Consider the following 19,966-nt stretch of genomic DNA (forward strand, 5'->3'; position numbering starts at 1 on the left):
TTTTACAAAATAGGTCCCAAAAGCTGCCCCTGTGAGTAGGATAGCCTAAACGTCGATGAATTTTTCCAACTTGATCAGTAGAAATTTATGATCAGTAGGCTATTCATTAACACAGAAAAAAGTAAAGCTGGTTTAGATGATAATTTAAATATCATGGGGCGTCTGCAACACCCTAGCCCCTATTTTGGACGCCATCTTGGATTTCGTAGTCCAAAAATGTTCAGAAAAAATGCCACCCTAATTTTTTTTAAGTTTATCGTAGGCCTATGTTCTTTCAAAACCATGTGAGTTTTTGCATTTCACAAAAAACATAATTACAAATAGGCCTAGCCTACACTGTTATGTCATTAGCTATGTTTCTGTTTCCTTTTGTTTGCATAGCGTAGGCCATTTTGCCTCCAAGTTTGCACACACATTTTAGTCAGTTTGCCTATGAGGAAGTTTTTGCTTTTTTTGTGGTGTCCAGCATCTCCGTTGTCAACAGCCTTCTCCATTAACTTCTAAACATCTTGAGATTTTGTAGAAAAAAAAAACTATCCAGTTGTAGGCTTGTATAGGGATTAGGTTTTCGCTGTGATGATCAGAAAAACAACTGAACTGAATTGCCTCTCTGGTAGGCTATATTGCTATTTGAATAAACTGTGGTAGCTGAGCATATGCAAAACTAAAATATCAAGATAGCGAAACGTTTGAAATTCGAAATTGGAGAATCCAAATCTCGATTATACTAAAGTTAACTGAAAATTCAACACAATGCTTTTTCAATGAAAAAAAATCATGGTTTTACCTATGTGATTTAAGTAAAACCAGATGGTCTGCGTTGTAGACTAACATTGTATCGAACAGTTGTAATAAAAACAGACCTAGGCTAACTAATAACCGTCAGCTCATAAATCTAATTATTATTAGTATAAATTTGGGAGGGGTCATAATCCCCACTCTGGCTACACCCCTGCTAGTTTATGGCAAGTTGCACGTTTCTTTTTGCTTTGATGGTCCAAAATAAAACTTAGACACTAAAATAGTTCTAGCACCTCCAGCGGCAGTTGTTACCATGACAACTATTTGTAGCGTCTGTTCTGAGTTTTCTTCATTTCAATTATTCTCAAAATCTCTGTTTCATAATTTGAAAATTATAATGTGACTAAACTAGCCTACACTGACTGAGACAATTATAGTTTATTGGATTTAAATTTCTGTCTGTTTCAGACTCTGCTCGTCAGATGAACTTCAGTGAACTGCTCTGTTGTTTCATCAGAAATATTTTATTTCGACAAAACATTTACAACAAATAAACCAACAAGAAACTGGGAAACATTTAAACATCAACTTGGATCGATCAGTGCTTGGCACCCTGATGCTTCTTAAGTTGACCAGGAGCAAGGAATCCTTTATCACAAACCGGACATCTGTGAGGATATCGCTTGGAGTGCTGTGTGATGATGTGACTACGCAAGTTACTTGAATTGTTAAAAGCCGCCGAACACTCGTCACACTTGAACGGTTTCTCCCCTGTGTGGATACGTTCGTGTGTTCGTAGGTGGGTGTGTTGTGTAAACCTCTTGCCACAAACCTGGCACTTGAAGTCACGCACACCAGTGTGAGTCGACATGTGGAGTGTGAGTTCACGAGAAGAACCAAACGCGACGCCACAAACTGTGCAAACGTGAGATTTGATCTTGTCATGAACAGTCCGGATGTGCTTAGTCAGGTTACTTGATTGAATAAACCTCTTCCCACACCTGTCACATTTGTAAGGTCGTTCCTTCGTGTGAATGCGAATGTGATTTTTCAAATTGCTGTTGGTTACAAATCGTTTCCCACAAACGTCGCATTTGAACGGCTTCACCTTCAAATGACTTCGCATGTGCTGATCAACGTTGCCTTTATTATCACTCGAATACGAACAAAAGTCGCACTTATGACGTTTCACAACACTTCGATCTGGGTGTTTGTTCCTTGTGTGCTTTCCCAATGTTTCGACGCTGGAAAATACTTTAAAACACTTTTGGCATTCTTGAAATGATTCTGAAAATAAAAACATAAAAATTGTAAATTGAAGTAAAGAAACAGTTTGACAAATTGTTTTAAATGTCAAATTTTGTTTTTATTCTAATAGCCTAATTTACAATTTATTTTTGCCTGTTACTTTTCGCCTTTTGCTGTTACAAACCTTCAAGGGAGTATTTTTTTTATTGCGCAATAGGCTATCAGTTGTAGCTAAATTAGCCTGATCTCTTGGCAACTTTCTAGAATTGTAATCCTGCTGGTAAATTTGGTCGCGTAAAGTTGTGACCAGAAGATTTATGTTTTTGGAAAACCAGAAAAAAAAACTTAATGGAAGGCCATTTTTATAATCGACCATAAGCCAACATATTGCCGTTTAAATTGCATATAGCCATTAAGTGAAATTTCCCAATCACATAAAAGAAATTAAAAAAAACGGCATTTCCAACTAGGCGCGATTTGCTGATCAAAAGAAGTGTTAAGAAAAAGTGTGCAGATGTTTTTATAAAATAGAAACAATATTTCAGAGAAAAGTCAACCAAGCTAATCTGTTCCAAACTAGCCTTACATTTAGATTTTGCAGAATTAATAGCCTACTAAAAACACAATGCGACTTGACAAGTGGAAACAATAAGTAGGCTAGGCTAGCCTATATGCTTGAATCTCGATGAAAAAATCAACACCCGGACAAAGCATAGTTGTTTAAGCCAAACTTGTTTATGTGTCGACGAAATTCAAAAACGTCTGTAAAACTAAGTTGCCAAATCTTCAGTTGTCAGATGAGAAATTTAGTAATTTGTAGAACATTTATTATTGCATTGCTAAGCATATTCGTGCAGTGTTGTAGGAAGCTCCAGCAACGTATGTTTGCATTCTTCGTCAGAAGATAAAAACTCTCATTATCACTTGCATATGGTTAAATCAATGTTGCGGGTTGTCAGTTCGAATCCCACCCGAAGCAGTGTCTTGGCGAGATTCCTCATGAATTACCAAGTTCGCGTCAAATATGAAACTTGTTTTATCATGACCAGCAAACTGTAGGTTGTAAAGAATAGAAAATGGAGCGCTAAGATTCTTGTTTAAGCTTGCCAATTAATGTTTTCCAACACGCAGTTGCACGCTTCTGTTGGGTTTTGAGTATACAACCTTTCAACCAACTAACAAACACTTTTGTACTTAATACGGCCAAGCAATGTGGAAATACACCGGTAATCACCTGAATATTTTTTAATGCGAGGAACTTCAATGTACTTCACTGCTTTAGTTGAAATTCCAAGTTGTTCCGCATATTGATCCCCATACCACACTAACAACTCCGTTCCTTTCTTGATATCCTTGTAGGCTCGGTAGTATATTTTTCCTTTGTATTGGTAAGCGACAACGTTCTGTTCCTCTTCTACTCTGTATTTGCAAAAAGGAGTTATGAGTTAATCACCAGAAAAAGAAGAGTATAGTTTAAAAATATAAAACCCAGCATTACATCTAATTCAGTCACTATCTTCTAATAACCTGTACAGTGTACATTGTACAAGGGTCTCAAACACACGCTTCACGATGCATTTTTGAACTTTCAAATATTTAATGATTAAAATTCACTTGATAAGATGAAATTCACTCTAAAATTGCTCAAAAAAATCTGAAAATGTCTTATCAAACTTCGCCCAACTTTTAAATGCCAGCCTTCTGTCGGGTAATGGTATTGCGGACGAAAAAGCCATATTGGTACATTACAAGCCTTTGGTAATTTGGTATACGCCTACATTTTTGTAGAATCCTTTAAAAGGATCTAAACAGGAGTAAACTTTTGGGTTAAATTTCCAATTTGGCATGTTTTCTATCCACCTGATATAATATAGTTTTTAAGATATTGAGGATTTTTGACTGACTTCCTTGATCCCGTTTTCGATCTTATCTTCCCCGTAGCATGTTGCATATGCACACAAAGATTTTTCAAAAGGACATGACTTTGAGAAAGACTTTGAAAATGTTTGGGAAGAAAATGAAACAAAAAAATACTTTCAAGTGACCCTTGTTGCAAATTTCTTTCAAGTGACCTTTGTTGCAAATTACTTTCAAGTGACCCTTTATAGCTTAATGTTGCAAATTTGCAACACATTGTAGTGCTAAATATTTTGTGTTGGTTATGCTAGGTTACACCTTTTCAAAAAAGAATTCTGAAAATTCGATTTTTTTACTTGGCCGCTACGGGTTGACCAATGTTATAGGCAACATGTGCACTATGCAGCTTATTCTTGTATTGCGCAGTACCCACAATGATACAAACAATTAGATTTATTCAAAGTCGTGAACTTGACCACAGCACACAGCTTGCACATACACCTGCGGCTCAGGGCCGGAGCCGGTATCATCTCCAATCCAGAGCCGAAGGGCGTTACATCACTACTTCTTGTGCCACTGTCACAATAACAATCTTGATAGCCTATTTGCGGCAGTCAGTTCTTCAAGCATCTCTTTTTCCGCACTGTTTGAGAGTCGGTTGCAAGCTTTTTGCTCTCCAGGTCCAAGTCGTTCCGTTTGCATTTTTTTGTTCTAAGTACTTTTTTTTGCGATCTTACGTTCTTGGTGCGCTCTTACTACCTCTTTTTTTTGCGTTCTTACCAGTGCCGGATTAACCATTAGGCAAAGTAGGCACGTGCCTACAGGCCAGCCAAAAATCCAGGCCAATTTAAAATCAGTAGAAATTCAGTCATGTTTTTAAAATAATTATTTTCTAAACTAATAAGTATTTATCTTAATAACTCTGTTTTTCCAGATAAAGTTTAAAAAAAACGAATTGAAACATGTTGCCACTTCCTTTTTGATGTTTTTAAAAATCCGCATTTCCGTTGGGTGACGCAACGAAATAAACGTGGCGTTGTGTTGTTTTCAGAAATTAGAAATGTCGGCTGCGTAGCCGAGTGGTGAGAACGTCTGCGCGACGTTCGAAAGGACGTGGGTTCGACACCGCTCCAGAGCATGCGGCTGTGTCTTTGGCGGGACACTTAATGGCAAGCCAAAATAAGGGGAGCAGCTGACTCGAAGACTATATGTCACTTCGCTGCTTCCTGTCGTGTGTTGTATCGCATCTGTGATCGCAGAGTACTGTACGTTATCGCAATGGGCGCAAATAAAAACAAAAAACACGATTAAAAAAAAAAAGAAATTAGAAATATAACTTTTAGTCATATTCAGAATGATAATCAGATCAGATTGAGCATTTGGACGTAGGTAGTGCAGCAGGCCTTAAAACTCGTATTTTTTTCCGGCAGCCATCGTGGCCTACCGGGAGCTCCTTCTCGGCGGCCAAATCTGCGCGCTTGGAGGTCAAAATACTAATAACGATAGCACAAGTAAATAGAATCAAACTTGCAACAATGCCAAAATGATCACTTAGCGTTTTTGAAGTCTGGGCGACGTCCTGCAATAGAATCATTGTTCCAGGCAATAACTGCTTTATCGGGATTGTAATACGGTATTGCGGGATCATCTAACAACACTAAATTGTTTCAACTGCTCGCTGGTTGCTCAGTAAATTGTTTCAACTGCATTACCGAATACCGCCTTTCATAAAATCTAACCATTTGTACCGTTATGATGTCACTATTGAGGGTGTGAAGTCACTAACCCATAGCGGGAACATTTCTCAACTATGAAGACACGTGTTTCCCCTCGGATGTCAACTATCCTAGTTCTCCTTTTTAACAACGATTCAATGTCTGACAACATTGCATCAACATAAAAACGACAATATTGCCAGCCGATGTAAATTAGCACTTCGGATTAACACTTTGTTAAAATAAACGTCGGGAATTACAAACAAGACTTAGTCAAACAAGCAAATGCGCAAAGGTTTTTTTTAAAGACTTTATTCTAGATCATTTAAGAAGCGAAAAATGAGTCTAGTTTTTGTTCAGTTATGTTCGTCTTGTACTGCTCTAAAATCATGCAAAACTTCGCGTCACGGTAATTAACGCTATTACTAGCGCAGAATGGATGAATGCGCGTCGCGCGTTGGCCGAATGCGCGGGTACAGCTGGTGATCGCACCTGGATATATTCCATATATACAATAGCAAATGTCCCGCACAATACAACAGTGATGATTATAATGCGCTGACCTAATTCTGTGTCACTCTTTGATACTAGATATTTTCGACAGTTAATCTACGCTCATTCTATTGCAAAATTAAATAATTGGCTAGAAGAAACCGGCGGCCAAACTTGGCCGACTGAGAAGGTAGCACCGGCGGTCATTCAAGCACTACTTAACGGCCATGGCCGCCGGCTGCTTTAAGGCTTGTGCAAGATTGAGTCTCGTGTGTATTTACTGTATAGCAGATCCTATTTGTAATTTTCCATAGACTAATTTTATAGAGCAATTGAAGCTGTGAGTGTGACTTGTGAACCGTTTCTTATCGGACGTTTTATGCTTCAAATAATCTATGCTTTATAAATCTGAAAGTCGGCGAGCACCAAAGCGGCAGAAGCATGTCAGTGATGGAGCTGCTACAGATGATGTGAACAGTGGAAGGAATGTCGGGCCAGCAAAAAATTAAAATCAACACGTTTTATGTGATCATCGATCAACTGAAGAGTGCACTACAGAAACGTATCGATGCATATTCCATGGTGCTGCAGAGGTTTTGAGTTTTGACGGAGTACGACTCCATGTCTGTAAAAGGATCTGTCTTCCGACTTCTCATCAGAATTTCGTCAACTGGTTTATGTGCTGGTACAGTATAAAGACCTTAAAGAGCAAAGACGCGATAAAACAACAGCAACAAGAAGTGCCCAGAAGATGTTTAAAATGCTGCACACTACTGATGTTTACAATGCATTTCCGAACACTGAAGTAGCACTTAGAACGTACTTGTCTCTAATGGCTGCGAATTGCTCGGGGGAACGCTCGTTTTCACAACTGAAACGAATTAAAGACGTTAAACGATCAACAATGTGTCAACAACGTCTTGGTACACTGGCACTTTTGTGTATTGAAAGCGATCTACTCCGTAAGATTGACCTCCAAACACTAGTTAATGCATTTTCAATCGCGAAGACGCGCAAAGCTGTTATTTAGTTAGGCATATGACCAAGTTTTTGCACGGTACCCTGTGTTATAGTTGCAACAACGATCTTTGTGACAATGATTTGGCAACACTGATAATTCCATTTTTTTAGTTAGCAACCCTGATTTTCGGGCCACTTATAAAATGTGCCTACAGGCCAGCAGACCGTTAATCCAGCACTGGTTCTTACTACATTATTTTGTTTATTGGACAGTGATGAACGATTTTATCAGCATTGACAACGTAAAGGTGCAAATAATTGACACGGCGAGACAAGCACAATAAACACAGGCAGATTAGCGGCTTCAAAGAACCTGCCTGGTACACTCGCGGTGGCGGGGAGCGGCATGCTTTTGGAGTGGCGTTGCACCCGGGGAGGAGGTCCACCAGCTTAGGTTACGGGGGCCAGGTTGGGGAGTCGAGGTACCTATCTAAGGAGAATGTGGATCGAAAGCTCTGTAGGACCCATCGGCAGTGGCGCCGCCAGACCTTCAACATTGGAGGGGCAAAATATGGACAGCGCAAGACAGTAGCATAGTCAAAATTTTTGAAAGGGGGGTGTTGACAGCCGGCGGGCGAAGCCCGATGGGGTGTCCGCCGAAGACGACACTTAGTGGCGGGGGGTCTGGGGGGCCTCCCCCAGAAAATTTTGAAAAATTACTTTCAGTTTGGTGCATTCTGAGAGCATTTTCAACAAAATTGTGGGTATAAATATTTCTGTAAAATAGTGCTGTCCGGTGGCATAGCAAAAGGATAAGATCATGTTTTCTTTGGCATTTTTCGGAAATAAAGCTAAGTCTCAGATAACATGAAACCAAGGAACTTTCAGAAATCATTAGTTAAACTACCATTCAACGTTTTATAGGCAGAGAAAACTTTTTCTCGAACCGTAGAAAATTTCATTGTCAGATCACCGCTTCAATGCGTGATGGAAATCTACAGATAAATCTGCATCAGGCAGAAAGTAACCGGTGGTAGAGTGTAGAGTGTAGGCAGAGTGTAACCGGTGGTAAAATCTTTCTAAAATGACTGAGACTTTTGACAAATTCTTATTTCTGTTCGAATTAACGTGTACTTTAGAAGGTCGTCGCTAATTAATTGGATACGCTACTGTATTACATTGTATTATAATCACTGAAATCATATTGAATTGATATTAATAACAATACCGTCTATTAATTTTCAGTGCTTATTTAAGTACTGTAAATTAGTATACTTCGGTAGATGTTCATTGTGATGGCTTTTTTGCTTTGAACATTAAGTTTGTTTTAACAAAAAAAAACCTTAAGCGAGTAATGTCGGTCTGGAATTGCATGCGGGAAGTGATTTTCTGATGTCTCTGGATTTATTAATATTCAATTGAACACTGAGAATATGTCCTTAGCCTATAATGTTTGTAATGTATTGTATTGAGTTTAAATTTAACCGTTGTTATTGCGTTCATAAACGTAGTTGCACTGATGAGAATTTAATATTCGAAAACGCGTTCTGCAACACTGTTTTTTGCACTCTGCAATGCCTGATGCAGATTTATCTGTAGATTTCCATCACGCATTGAAGCGGTGATCTGACAATGAAATTTTCTACGGTTCGAGAAAAAGTTTTCTCTGCCTATAAAACGTTGAATGGTAGTTTAACTAATGAAAGCTAAGTCTCTATGATTTCTTGTTGCTAATTTCAGACTGAGATATTTGAATGTTTGGTATTGGCAAAACTCGCTCTTTTAATGCAGTTTCGTTTAAAATTAGGCAAACTTTGTTTTAGAGACATAGGTTGATTGCTTTTTTTGCGAGATTATTACAGTTTTATTATTTATCAATTTTCTCCTTGGTTGATTCAAAAAAGATCTTATTCAGGTAAGTCACTAACTTTTATGCTTTGAAGTCAACCCAAAGTTTAGAAAATGTAACGTCATAGAGGTCATACATCTTGATGAGTGTCAAACAAAAAGCTTTGAGACAATGAAGTTACTTTAGGCTATTTCTGATATATTCAAGTTTTGTATAACGAATAGCTGTTTAGATGTTAATCTAGATCGAACAAGCGATCTCAGCAGTTGCAGATGGCTTGCATCCTTGCACAGTTTGACGAGAAATTACATCATAGGCTAAAACTTTTCTTGTAAACAATGTATTAACATCCGTAAATTCAATTTGAAACCCCCGAACCCTCCTCCCTTGGCTACGCCACTGGTGCAAGACATGCAAGACAGGGTATATTATTTAATTTTTCTTGTTTTCTACCAGGGCTGGAAAAAATGTTTAGCTTCCCGGGAATCTGTTTTTTAGAGAAAAAAGTTCCCGCGGCTTACAATCACGACAATGAGAACCTTATATTTTACTGATCTCCTGAGCTGACGTAAACCTTAAAAGTCATGTCGACATATTCTTGATGCCCCCTTATCGAAAATTGTGCTTTGTATTACCGCTTTGAAGGAGGATTACGACTATGAACAAAAGAATAAATTTTAAACTTCATTTTGAATTGAAAAGACATGACGTAATGTCTTCCAACCTTAGTTATATATTTTTTCATTACGTAACGTCTTGTAGGAATAAATTGAAAATCAGTATGATCACTCAAATTGAAAGCAATGGGAGTACGAATCCTCACTAAACCAATCAATCAATGGTCTTGTTGCACTGAAGATGACAACCTTATATTTTACTGATCTCCGGAGCTGACGTAAACCTTAAGGTATAGATCTGTTGACTCAATGCAAATCCTTTGAAGGTTGGGGGGGGGGCTGCCAATTCAACTTTTTTGTATCAACAGTTGTATCTCTAAAACCACTGAGGCTGCGACTAGGAGATTTCTTGACTTTTCCTAACTTTTATTCACCTCTATTGAGCTGAAATTTTGAGCAAATAAAGGTTATAAATTGAAAGATATAAGGCATTTCTCAGCACATCCTCTGAAATATTTCATATTCTATTGTAAAACATTTTCCCATCAGCTGGATAAAAGTAATTAATTTGGCCCATGTCTCGTTAATCCTAACTCTTTCACAGCGTGAAGGGCATTGGCTGTATGTAAAATAATGTAAAAAAAATTAATCACAGCATTACAATGCACGTTCTTCATTACTCTACCAAAAAATAATGTGTAAACTCACGCTACAAATTACACTCATAAGTGACCTCAACATTTCAACGTATATGAGCAGTTCTAAAATTCACATAATAGTTTTAATTTTCGGATATGCTCAGCGTGAATAATTTTACAAAGTGAATCCCAAATTTTGAAACCGTGCCAAAATAACAGAGATATCACTCCTAAAGTATAAGAAGAATTGACAGCCCCCCCCCCCCCCAAACTGAGCAAGACTCCAGGAGCCCAACCTTCTAAGGCATAAAAGTCATGTCGACTTATTCTTGATGCCCCCCTTATCGAAAATTGTTCTTTGTAGTACCGCTTTGAAGGTGGATTACGACTATGAACAAAAGAATAAATTTTAAACTTCAATTTGTATTGAAAATACATGACGTAATGTCTTCCAACTTTATCACATTTTTTTTATTACGTAATATTTACCACCACCAAACCACTTTTGACGATCGAATTTGTTAATTTATTATTCGGTAAAATGTTTAGATGATGTCACGTCATTACGCCGATTTGAGATATAATTTCATTCATGACGTCGTATGGATGAAAAACTTTTACAAGTTTTACACTCTGCTGAGATTAAAGAAGAAACATAAATGATAAATATTGGAGAAATTGAGTCTCCTTTACAACTAAAGAATCGAACAACTCAAAACTGCTGAAACAAAACGTTTTGTTTAAGTGAAAGGATCACTGCAAGCAACCAATGCCAAAATGCGCGCGAAAGAAGTCATGGGAGTGTGAGGTATCAAAAATTTAACAGGTTGTTATTTTTCTACATCAATGTGATGTTAGTCAAAACTTTAAAAAGTCTATATCTTTGCTTCTGTAGAAAATATTTTTATCTACTGTACAATTTAGTCATCAAGGTTTTCCATACTTTTTTAAAGAGAGAGCTTTTACCTCCCCCCCCCCCCCCTTGCAACTTGAGTTGACTTACTTGAGGTTGGGATCCAAATATTAAAATAAATATATCAATATGTATTAATAAAAAATAAAAAAAGATGATGCCCAAAACATTGGGGGGGCAGCTGCCCCGCCTGCCCCCCCCCTGCCGGCGCCACTGCCCATCGGTAAAATTGAAAAATCGAAACGGGCAAGGAAGACTGGCTTAACTTTCACAAATGCAAAACGATATTCCTCTCTCAGGTTTATTTATAAGTATTCATTTGACCTTCAGAGCAATTTGAGTTTGAGATCCTTGCTCTACAACCTGTTTCACCATTACTGGGGATTATCAGAAGGTCCTTATTCAAATAGAATCAATCTATTTGAACAAGGACCTTCTGATGATCCCCACTAAGGGTGAAACAGGCTGTAGACTGTAATGTAAATGTTTTTGGAAAATCGCAACTGAATTGATGTAATTTGATCTGCTTGGCAGAGAACACTTTTTGTGAAATTAATAGCATTTATTGTTTAAACCCCAGCATTTGTAATTCAGTACAGAAATCACAACTCAACTGGAACTTACTGGCAAGGAAGCTTGCCTGTTTTACAGGGACGTTTAAGCGTATTATATCTGAAGAACAGTCAAACAAAAGAAAAATTCATTTTCTATTTAGAGAGATATCTACCGTTAGATAACATCAGACCAATCTGCAAATTTAAGATCTGCTGCAGGTACAATTACATGTGCTGCTCAATGCACAAAGTAGAAATCATATCTTCATCACCAACCTTGCACAATTGATGAATCGTAGCCAATTGCTTTTCTTTTTATCACCACCGTCGATGTAATGAGATAACTTTCCCTTCTTGTAAATCTACAACGAAATGCTGCTTCTAATAATAACGTTTCTAACACTTACTTAAACATTAGGCTACAGTTTTTGAAAGTGGTAAGAGATGATAAATTCTATTCATCCTTTGCAAATTAAACAACATTGTACACGATGAACAATACCTCCCATGAATATCCTCCTTCAAATAACATCCACAACTTCTTCAAATCATCTTTGTGAACGTTTTCTCCTTCGTAAGGACCAAACACGGAATCTTTCAAGAAGTCCTTGTCAGCCCAAGCGCCCAGCCCACTTCGTCTTATCTTTGATTGGCTAATGCTGATCCCATCGGGACATGTCCGCCGTGCACGGTCCACCAAACCCTGGAAGTAAACTAGTTATCTACCATGCATACAGAAAGAGATTAGTATGACGAAAACTAAAGAATTTCAAAAACTCCAAGATGATTTCGACACATCTGATTCTTCCGGTAATGTAATTTTTCAAACACTGTAATTATTTTAGTTTTGTGATTCCTCTTGAATATCTGCAACATGTATGTTAGATTTAACAACTCAACTACATCACAAACCCATTTCACGATGGTATCTGGAATCTTCGTATATGTCCCATGAACTGGACAATCTCCGAAGTAAAGCTTGTCACAAGACTCACAATCTGAAATGAATAGCGTTGTAGTTTCGTAATTGCTACGTGCGCGCTTTTGACGTGGAACGCAGATGATACAATTGTTACTGTCATTATATTTCAGAAATAGATTAGAGTACTTGTAAACAAGATTGCTCATTCAAAACTACGAAAAAAAACATACACTAGATCCGTTCACGTGACACCAATCAGCGCGATATCCACTCTAAAGATTTTATTCTAAGGATCATCTATCAGCTTCAAGATGTCATGAGATGGAGAAGGCTGCGTTGGTACGCCACATGCAATACAAGTCGCTCGGCCGAAGAAAATCTAGTCCTTAGACGTCCATGGAATTAACCCTCGAGGACGTCCAAGAAGCGTTGGCTCGACAACATTCGTGAAGATCTGCGACTGGAAGATTTTGTTTCGGTCGCCCTCAGGGATCGAGTGGCATGGAGAAATGTCATCAGACAAATAGTGAATGTAGACATTCGTTGGCGTCCAACCCCCGCAATACGTGGGACAAGAGACGTTAAATCGCACAGAAAGAGGTATAGATACTGTATAAAAGAGTGATGGTTCTGATCAGATTTGGACCAATTATAACTGAATGTAATTGATTAAAAAGTTTCATGTAACTGTAATTAAGACTTTTTGTTGTTGTGTAATCGTAATTTCAAAAAAAAATGGTTAAAAAAGGTATGATGTAATTTCGCAGCGAGCGCAATTGCTGGTCCTTTTACAGAGTGATTCCCAGCTGAGCTCATGATAGACTATGAAATACATTAAACCAAAAAGATGAAAAATCATAGCTTTAAACACACTAAAATTACGCTGATGGGTACCGCGTCAATTATCTTTTGTAGCGCTAGTAGATTTCACGCAGTTGGTCGTCGCACTACAGACCAAAAGCCCTGACCCACAATTAGTGAAAGTACTTCAAATACGAAGAAGTACGACCGACAATTTCCAACAATTCTGAAAAGTTTGGCAGTTCATCAGGATTATTATCTTTTCTATCAGATAGTATTATAAAATACGAATTAATAAAACTTTAAGTTTTAGTAAAAGAAATTAAGATAACTATAGTATAATAGCATGTGCCGTATCCGAGCCGATGGTTGCAGTGGTTGGGTGTCATTTGCTTCCACACGTCATGTTCTTCCGCTACTCCTTTTGCTTTTCCGATGTTTGACAAGTCAACCTACTGTTTTACATCATCTCCCAAAGTTTGTCTCTTACTCCCCCTGCACCTCTTTCTTCCATAATAATTCACTTACATAAATAATCATCATCTTCAGGAACTTCTGGCTCAGTGTAAACTTTATGAGCAATATCTCGCTTTGGGAATCTTGATGGTTCGGTGCTTTTCTAAATCAACACAATCTTTGTCAAATAAAGTCAAATTCATTTTTATCTTTTATTTGCACCATGTATGTGCTTGTGCACATCTTGACATCCATATGAAGTTGCATAAATGAAAAAAAACAAAAAAACAATAACAACGTTACTAAATTATCCAAATACAATAAAAGTTAATAAGAAAATATTTTATTAAAACTTGCAGCGTGTAAAATTTTAGATGCCCTACCTTTTCCACAGTCTTTTCTAACTTTTCTTTTGAAACAGGGTTTTTGACCTGAGTATTGCTTGAAGATTTGGTGTCTAGAATTAACACGGTATGCTTATGCTACCGATACACTAAATGAGCTAGTCATAAAAAATAAGTGTATAAATACATGCATTGGGCACGTTAGCAGCTGAGTGTACATAGAATTGAGAACCACAAACATAAGTTGTCAATTCTTACTTCGTTTGATTACCGAACATATTGATGATTGAAAGTCTCACGGCTACAGTAGAATTTACACCCACATGGTTACTATCATGTACATGACCTAACATTACAATGACAAAGCAGACGGATAGTCCTGCTACAGCTTGCGTGAAACCATCGAAGAACCATCAGAGAATTAATTTGCAATATAAATTAAAACAAAGCTCCGACAACAAAATTTATATACATGGTTATTGGTTAAGTGCCAAGTCAGTGAAAAAGATCCAAAGAGCAAAAGAATCTTTAACTATTTGAATTGAAGTCGGTGCTCTGATGATGACGACACGAGCACGTGTAATGTAACCACCTACTATGACTGTGAGAGCCATGAATCAGTCAGCCATTTCAACTACAGTTTATCTAGATTTCCATATTGTATCAGAGAAGATTTATGAAATTTCTTACAGCTGCTGCTGCAGCAATATCTGCGCAGTTTACCACCACACCGGTCCAGTCCAACTTGGCACAAAAAACTTTTCATATACCAATGTGCAATAACTGTATTTTTTCAAGAAACATTACCTGGCCATACTTCCAGAAACTTAGCAACATCTTCATCTTTCAGAGCCTCTGGATCGTGCTTCTCATTATCAACCAGGCATTTCTGTGATGAAATGTTGTTTTGCAAGCTAATCAACTTTAACACATGCGGTAACTGCGTTTTTAAGCATGGTAGGCCTACAATCGACCACAGACTTCTGCGCAGTGAAGGCACAAATATGTTTCCAAGTTAAAAAATTCACCCACTCAATATGCACAAATCGTCGAATTTCGATGTAAATTTAATAATTAAAAACCAGAGCAACTGAATCGATCTAATAGGCTACCACTGTACCATGTTGTTTTAAACTTCGACTTACTGTGGTGATGAACTTTTTTCTCTTGTGGTAGTCTGTGACATCTGAAAAGTTTTTAAAAAAAAATTTAATACCAAAGTAAAACTGAATACTCTCAATAAAGTCAAACATACCTCAAAGCAAATGAAAAACATTGACGTTTTTCTGAACTAATACAGTACGCTCTCGAGGTGAGCTTGAGCAATGCATTTCAGGATTGCTCTCCATTCAACAGAATGATGTTTCTAATGTACCGTATGTGTAAAAGGTTATAATTTTTGTAAACATCGTACATTTTAGGAGCACTAATTTTATCAAAAAATCGACTTTCTATTTGTCGAGAATAGGCTTTTTCCAACTTTTCATCTGCAAACTTTTTTCGAAACTTTCTTTTTAATTTTGTAGCATTATAACTAGTAAATCGTTTCCCATACCATTTGTTTGCAAATTTTTAGAGGCCTCTCACGGTTGCATTTACTGTATGTTCCCAAAATGGGAACGTTGGCAACATCCGGTATACAAAATCTACGGCTTTCTGACATAGGGATTATAGCAAGATGTTTGCTATGCAGCTGCGTTTTGAAGAGCGCATCAGCGATACTTCTAGCATGGTATTCCACTATTCCTGTAATCGTCCTCTAATCTATATCTAACAGTGATATGACCTCTATTTTTAAAGGTTTGCCGGAGATCAAGGACTATCATTATTAGCCATTTCTTATTACGATGTATAATCGCGTAATGGGTGGCGTAGATGTATGCGACAGGCTAGAGGCTACTCTCCTCCTACACACTACGACTTCGATTCAAGAAATGGTGAACCTTTCTGCCCATATTGTCAATTTATCAGTAGTGGCTGCCTTCCGCTTTTACAACCATGTGAATAAGTCCTTTGAAAACCATCTCCAATTTAGGAGGGAGATCGCACAATCATTGGCAAAGATGGAAGTGCCAAGGCTTCGCTTAGGAGGACCAACTGCGTTTCCGAGCGCAACCGTGAGATTTGACGCTGTAAATCATATACTTGTATCATACTCACAAAGATGATATGTAGTAGGCTATACATGAAAAACACAAGATTGCGATGCCCAAAATGTGAAAAGCGTATGCATAAGATATGCAGTGATGAATAAAAACCATAAAAAATAAAGCAAATTACGCTTAGCATTGTAAACAGTCATTCTAGATTTACTCAACGTGTGTTTTGACTGTTTTGTTGTTGAAATTTTGCTTCCTGACACCATCCGGCCAGTAAACAACTTTCTTATTACACTTTATTTGATAACGTATGCTTTGCAAAAAAATACTCTGTTTTTGACCTACGGCACCTTTAGATGCCAACGTTCCCATTTTGGGAACATAATAAAAAACAAAGAAACTGATGATAATTTCAAAATCCAAGATGGTATTACAGTATTCTTAGTTTGATTGAAAGACACAACATTTAAAAAAATTGTATTGAAATGACTACAAGAAGTCGTCGCCGTCAGTAAAGGATTAAACTGGCAAGACCAATGATATATTCACTGATACTGTATACAGTATTGTCGCATATCGAGTTATGCAATGACTTAATCTTCACTTGGACTTGTGAAAACAAAATGTGAGGACTTTAGAAGTGAAAAGTAAAATATCATAAAAGTGAACAAAATGATATCACAACTGCTTACTTATCATTCCCGGTTGTTTGGGCTTTGCTTTACTTGGTTTCCATTCTTCATCATCTTCCTTCACTGCTTCCTGTTTGTCCTTGAAACCTCCTTTGGGAAGAAGACCGATTTTTGCTCGAAGTGCATTTTCAGATGGAAGTGGCATTCCTGTAAGATGATACAATATTGATAATGATAAAAAAGAATACGCTTGACTTGTTTTTAATTAGTTATGCGTGAAGTAGAAAATGAAGACATTCATCGATGTTATGTTGATGTTAAAATCTTTTTCTTGTTACACAATTGAAAATAACAATCTGTTTTAACCACATGCTGCGGGTTCGCTGTGATAGAAGCAGTTTGTCACGAGCTTTCGGAATACAGTTCCTTAGTCATGTGATGAGTGGTGTTGGAGTTAGAGTGTTGTCGTTTTATAAGGTTTTTCTTCAGCTTGAGGTTGCTGTCATGATTGCCGTGTGTTGAGTTTGTGTGTTGTTAGGCATGATTACTAAAAAAATTGTCGAATCAGCTAATTAATGGATTATGGATATTGTCAAGGGCAGATCCAGCAAGTAGCTATAGGAGGGAGGCGATTTCAACACAACACAATAATCTATTGTAATTCACTAATCCGACCTTGACAAAATAAATGTGTTTTGTTATAAATTCGAAACAGTTTGTCAATAAAACTTGTAAATGGTCAGAAAGTATCACTTCATACTTTAGTTGCTCCGAAACTTAATTCTAACCTGACCTTCAATTTATTTTTCAAGTGATGGAACAATGTCTGGTTCCGCCCAAATTCTGCTCATTTTTTCAGCTCCAGCCCGAAGCCGGAGCTGAAAATGGAGCATTGATTATATGAAGTAGATAATAGAAAGACCTGAAGCTCTGGTCGGAACAACCTGCCTCCATTCAAAATATCGCCATGGTTGCATCACAACTTTCATTAACACACCTCAATATTGTTTAATTATGACATGAAGCAGCAATCGGTACTGCAAAAACTGCAAACAAATTTTGCTATACAACATGCTGCTAAAAGTAAAACTCAATCTATGGCAAATTTTACTAGCGTATGTTTTTAAAGAGTTTTTTCTGATGTGAATCTTCATACCAACATTTTATCATGAAGGTCTTTCCATTTGAGTAATTTTTAATACATTCTAGCTAAATGAAAAAGTGGTGACATATTTGCTCAATGTTCCGAAGAACATCAATTTGATGCTCATAGAAAGCATGCTGCTAGGCTTTATACTTAACATATTCGACGGTTGACGAGGTAGGCTTCCTTGCTTCTCATTCACATAACCTAAACCTAAAGTTTTCACTAAACCTAAACATAATAATATTAGAAATACAGCACTGCATACCAATAAAAAACATAACAGTCAAGTTGTTTCCGATGTTCTTGATTCTTTTCTTTTCCAATTTGCACAGCTTTGCATACTCTTCAGGCTTAAATAATTTTTCAACACAAACCCGATACTTGACTTTCTTTAATATTTGTTCTGTTGGCATTCGTACAAATCCTTCCCACTCATTTATTCTTCTTTCAAATTCCTTTTCTACCTCAATTTCAGCAGGGGTCAGTCGTTTAGGAGGCATTTTGAAACTAAGCTAATGCAAACTTCCAAGGTGCTTTTATCAACAATTTGTGAAATTAAAGCAATTCCTGGACCTACAAATGGCGATGAAAGGAATTATAAAAACAACAAAGAATTGAAAACAAAATGTAGCTCACCATCAAGTTCACTGCTATTCAAAACTTTTTCTTGGATACTTAGCCTCAAGCAATGAAGTCTGGACTAAGCACACACATGCAAAGTAGCATTTGAAGTACCAGTGTTAATACTGCTGCAGGCCTTCAAACTTTTTATTTTGTATAAGATCCCAGTCTCACATAGATTTATTGTAGGTAAATAACTAACAAAGACAGCAGGCGCGGATTTATGGGGGGGGCCCAAGGGGCCCGGGCCCCCCCCGAAATTTTGTGAGAAATTGTTGAATGGTTTGATATGCTTCTAAACAGCTGATATTAGTCCCACAGCGGACTTAACTTATCCTGGAGTGGGAGAGGGAATTATTTTTGTTATTATTAAGGTTGAAATTATCCATCGATTATACATTTTAATAGCAACATTTGTTGGAGCTGGCTCAGCTGAAACCAACGCTGAGCCAAATGACGTCAGTTGAAACAATCTGAAACCTGAATTGTTTTATAGTTTTTAGTTTTCATCATAATTTCAATCAATTACCGTAGGCTATATGTCTGCAAACATATAAATATCCAATTGGTCATGGACACTGCATAGGCCCTACAGGATTTTAAACCAGATTTCAAGTTCACTTTGCATGCTTAGCAATTTTTATTCCAGCAAAATTTATTGATGAACATGGCTGTTTTAATGCCTATTTTACAGCATATCGTATAATAATGTCGTAGTATCATTGTTCACAGTGGCGTAGCCAAGGGGGGGGGGGGGGGGGTTACGACCCCCCCTTTGGCACGCGAGTGACGTCACGATATTGAGAATGATGCTCTCAGTCTCTATGTCTCGAAAACAAAGTTTGCCTAATTTTAAGCGAAACTGCATTAAAAGAGCGAGTTTTGCCAATACCAAACATCTCTGCCAGGAATTAGCAACAAGAAAACATAGAAACTTAGTTTTATTACCGAAAAAATGCCGAAGAAAACATGATCTTATCCTTTTGCTATGCCACCGGACAGCACCATTTTACAGGAATATTTAGGCTATACCCATAGTTTTGTTGAAAATGCTCTCAGAATGCACCAAATTCAAAGTAATTTTGCAAAATTTTCTGGGGGAGGCCCCCCAGACTCCCCGCCGCTAGGTGTTTCCTTTGGCGAACACGCCGTCGGGCTTCGCCTACCGGCCGTCCAAACCCCCAAAATTCCTGGCTACACCACTGATTGTTCATATATGTTTTATCTTTTTCTTTCTTTTTAATTCATTTTCAAATTTTCTGGCCCCCCCCAATAAAAACTCCTAGATCCGCGCCTGAAAGACAGTATAATGATGGTACAAGTAGAGATATTCTTTTCAATATATATATAATATTTCTGT

At 37.5% G+C, this 19,966-nt stretch overlaps 1 protein-coding gene across 1 annotated transcript; it reads right to left on the reverse strand.

Moving 5' to 3' along the window:
• Positions 1–1,252: 1,252 nt before the first annotated feature.
• LOC145780919 (histone-lysine N-methyltransferase PRDM7-like) lies at positions 1,253–18,548 on the reverse strand. The gene is made up of 11 exons (XM_082592582.1): positions 18,251–18,548; positions 16,899–17,045; positions 15,253–15,293; positions 14,915–14,996; positions 14,147–14,220; positions 13,836–13,926; positions 12,497–12,582; positions 12,087–12,287; positions 11,861–11,946; positions 3,224–3,408; positions 1,253–2,028 (listed from the first exon to the last, which is right to left on the reverse strand). The coding sequence occupies exons 1-11, from the start codon at positions 18,483–18,485 to the stop codon at positions 1,340–1,342; spliced, it is 1,917 nt and encodes a 638-aa protein (XP_082448708.1). The 5' UTR covers positions 18,486–18,548; the 3' UTR covers positions 1,253–1,339.
• Between the last annotated feature and the right edge of the window lie 1,418 nt (positions 18,549–19,966).

Source organism: Aplidium turbinatum, chromosome 12 (genome assembly GCF_918807975.1).
Source record: "Aplidium turbinatum chromosome 12, kaAplTurb1.1, whole genome shotgun sequence".
In the NCBI taxonomy this organism is placed as follows: Eukaryota; Metazoa; Chordata; class Ascidiacea; order Aplousobranchia; family Polyclinidae; genus Aplidium; species Aplidium turbinatum.

Excerpts from the sequence above, each read along its gene's own strand:
- LOC145780919 (XM_082592582.1), bottom strand. The coding sequence starts at position 18,485 with ATGCCTCCTAAACGACTGACCCCTGCTGAAATTGAGGTAGAAAAGGAA. Across the intron at positions 14,221-14,914 it reads GTTTCTGGAAGTATGGCCAG|ACACCAAATCTTCAAGCAAT; the intron begins GTAATGTTTCTT and ends TGTTAATTCTAG. Across the intron at positions 3,409-11,860 it reads CGATTCATCAATTGTGCAAG|AGTAGAAGAGGAACAGAACG; the intron begins GTTGGTGATGAA and ends TTGCAAATACAG.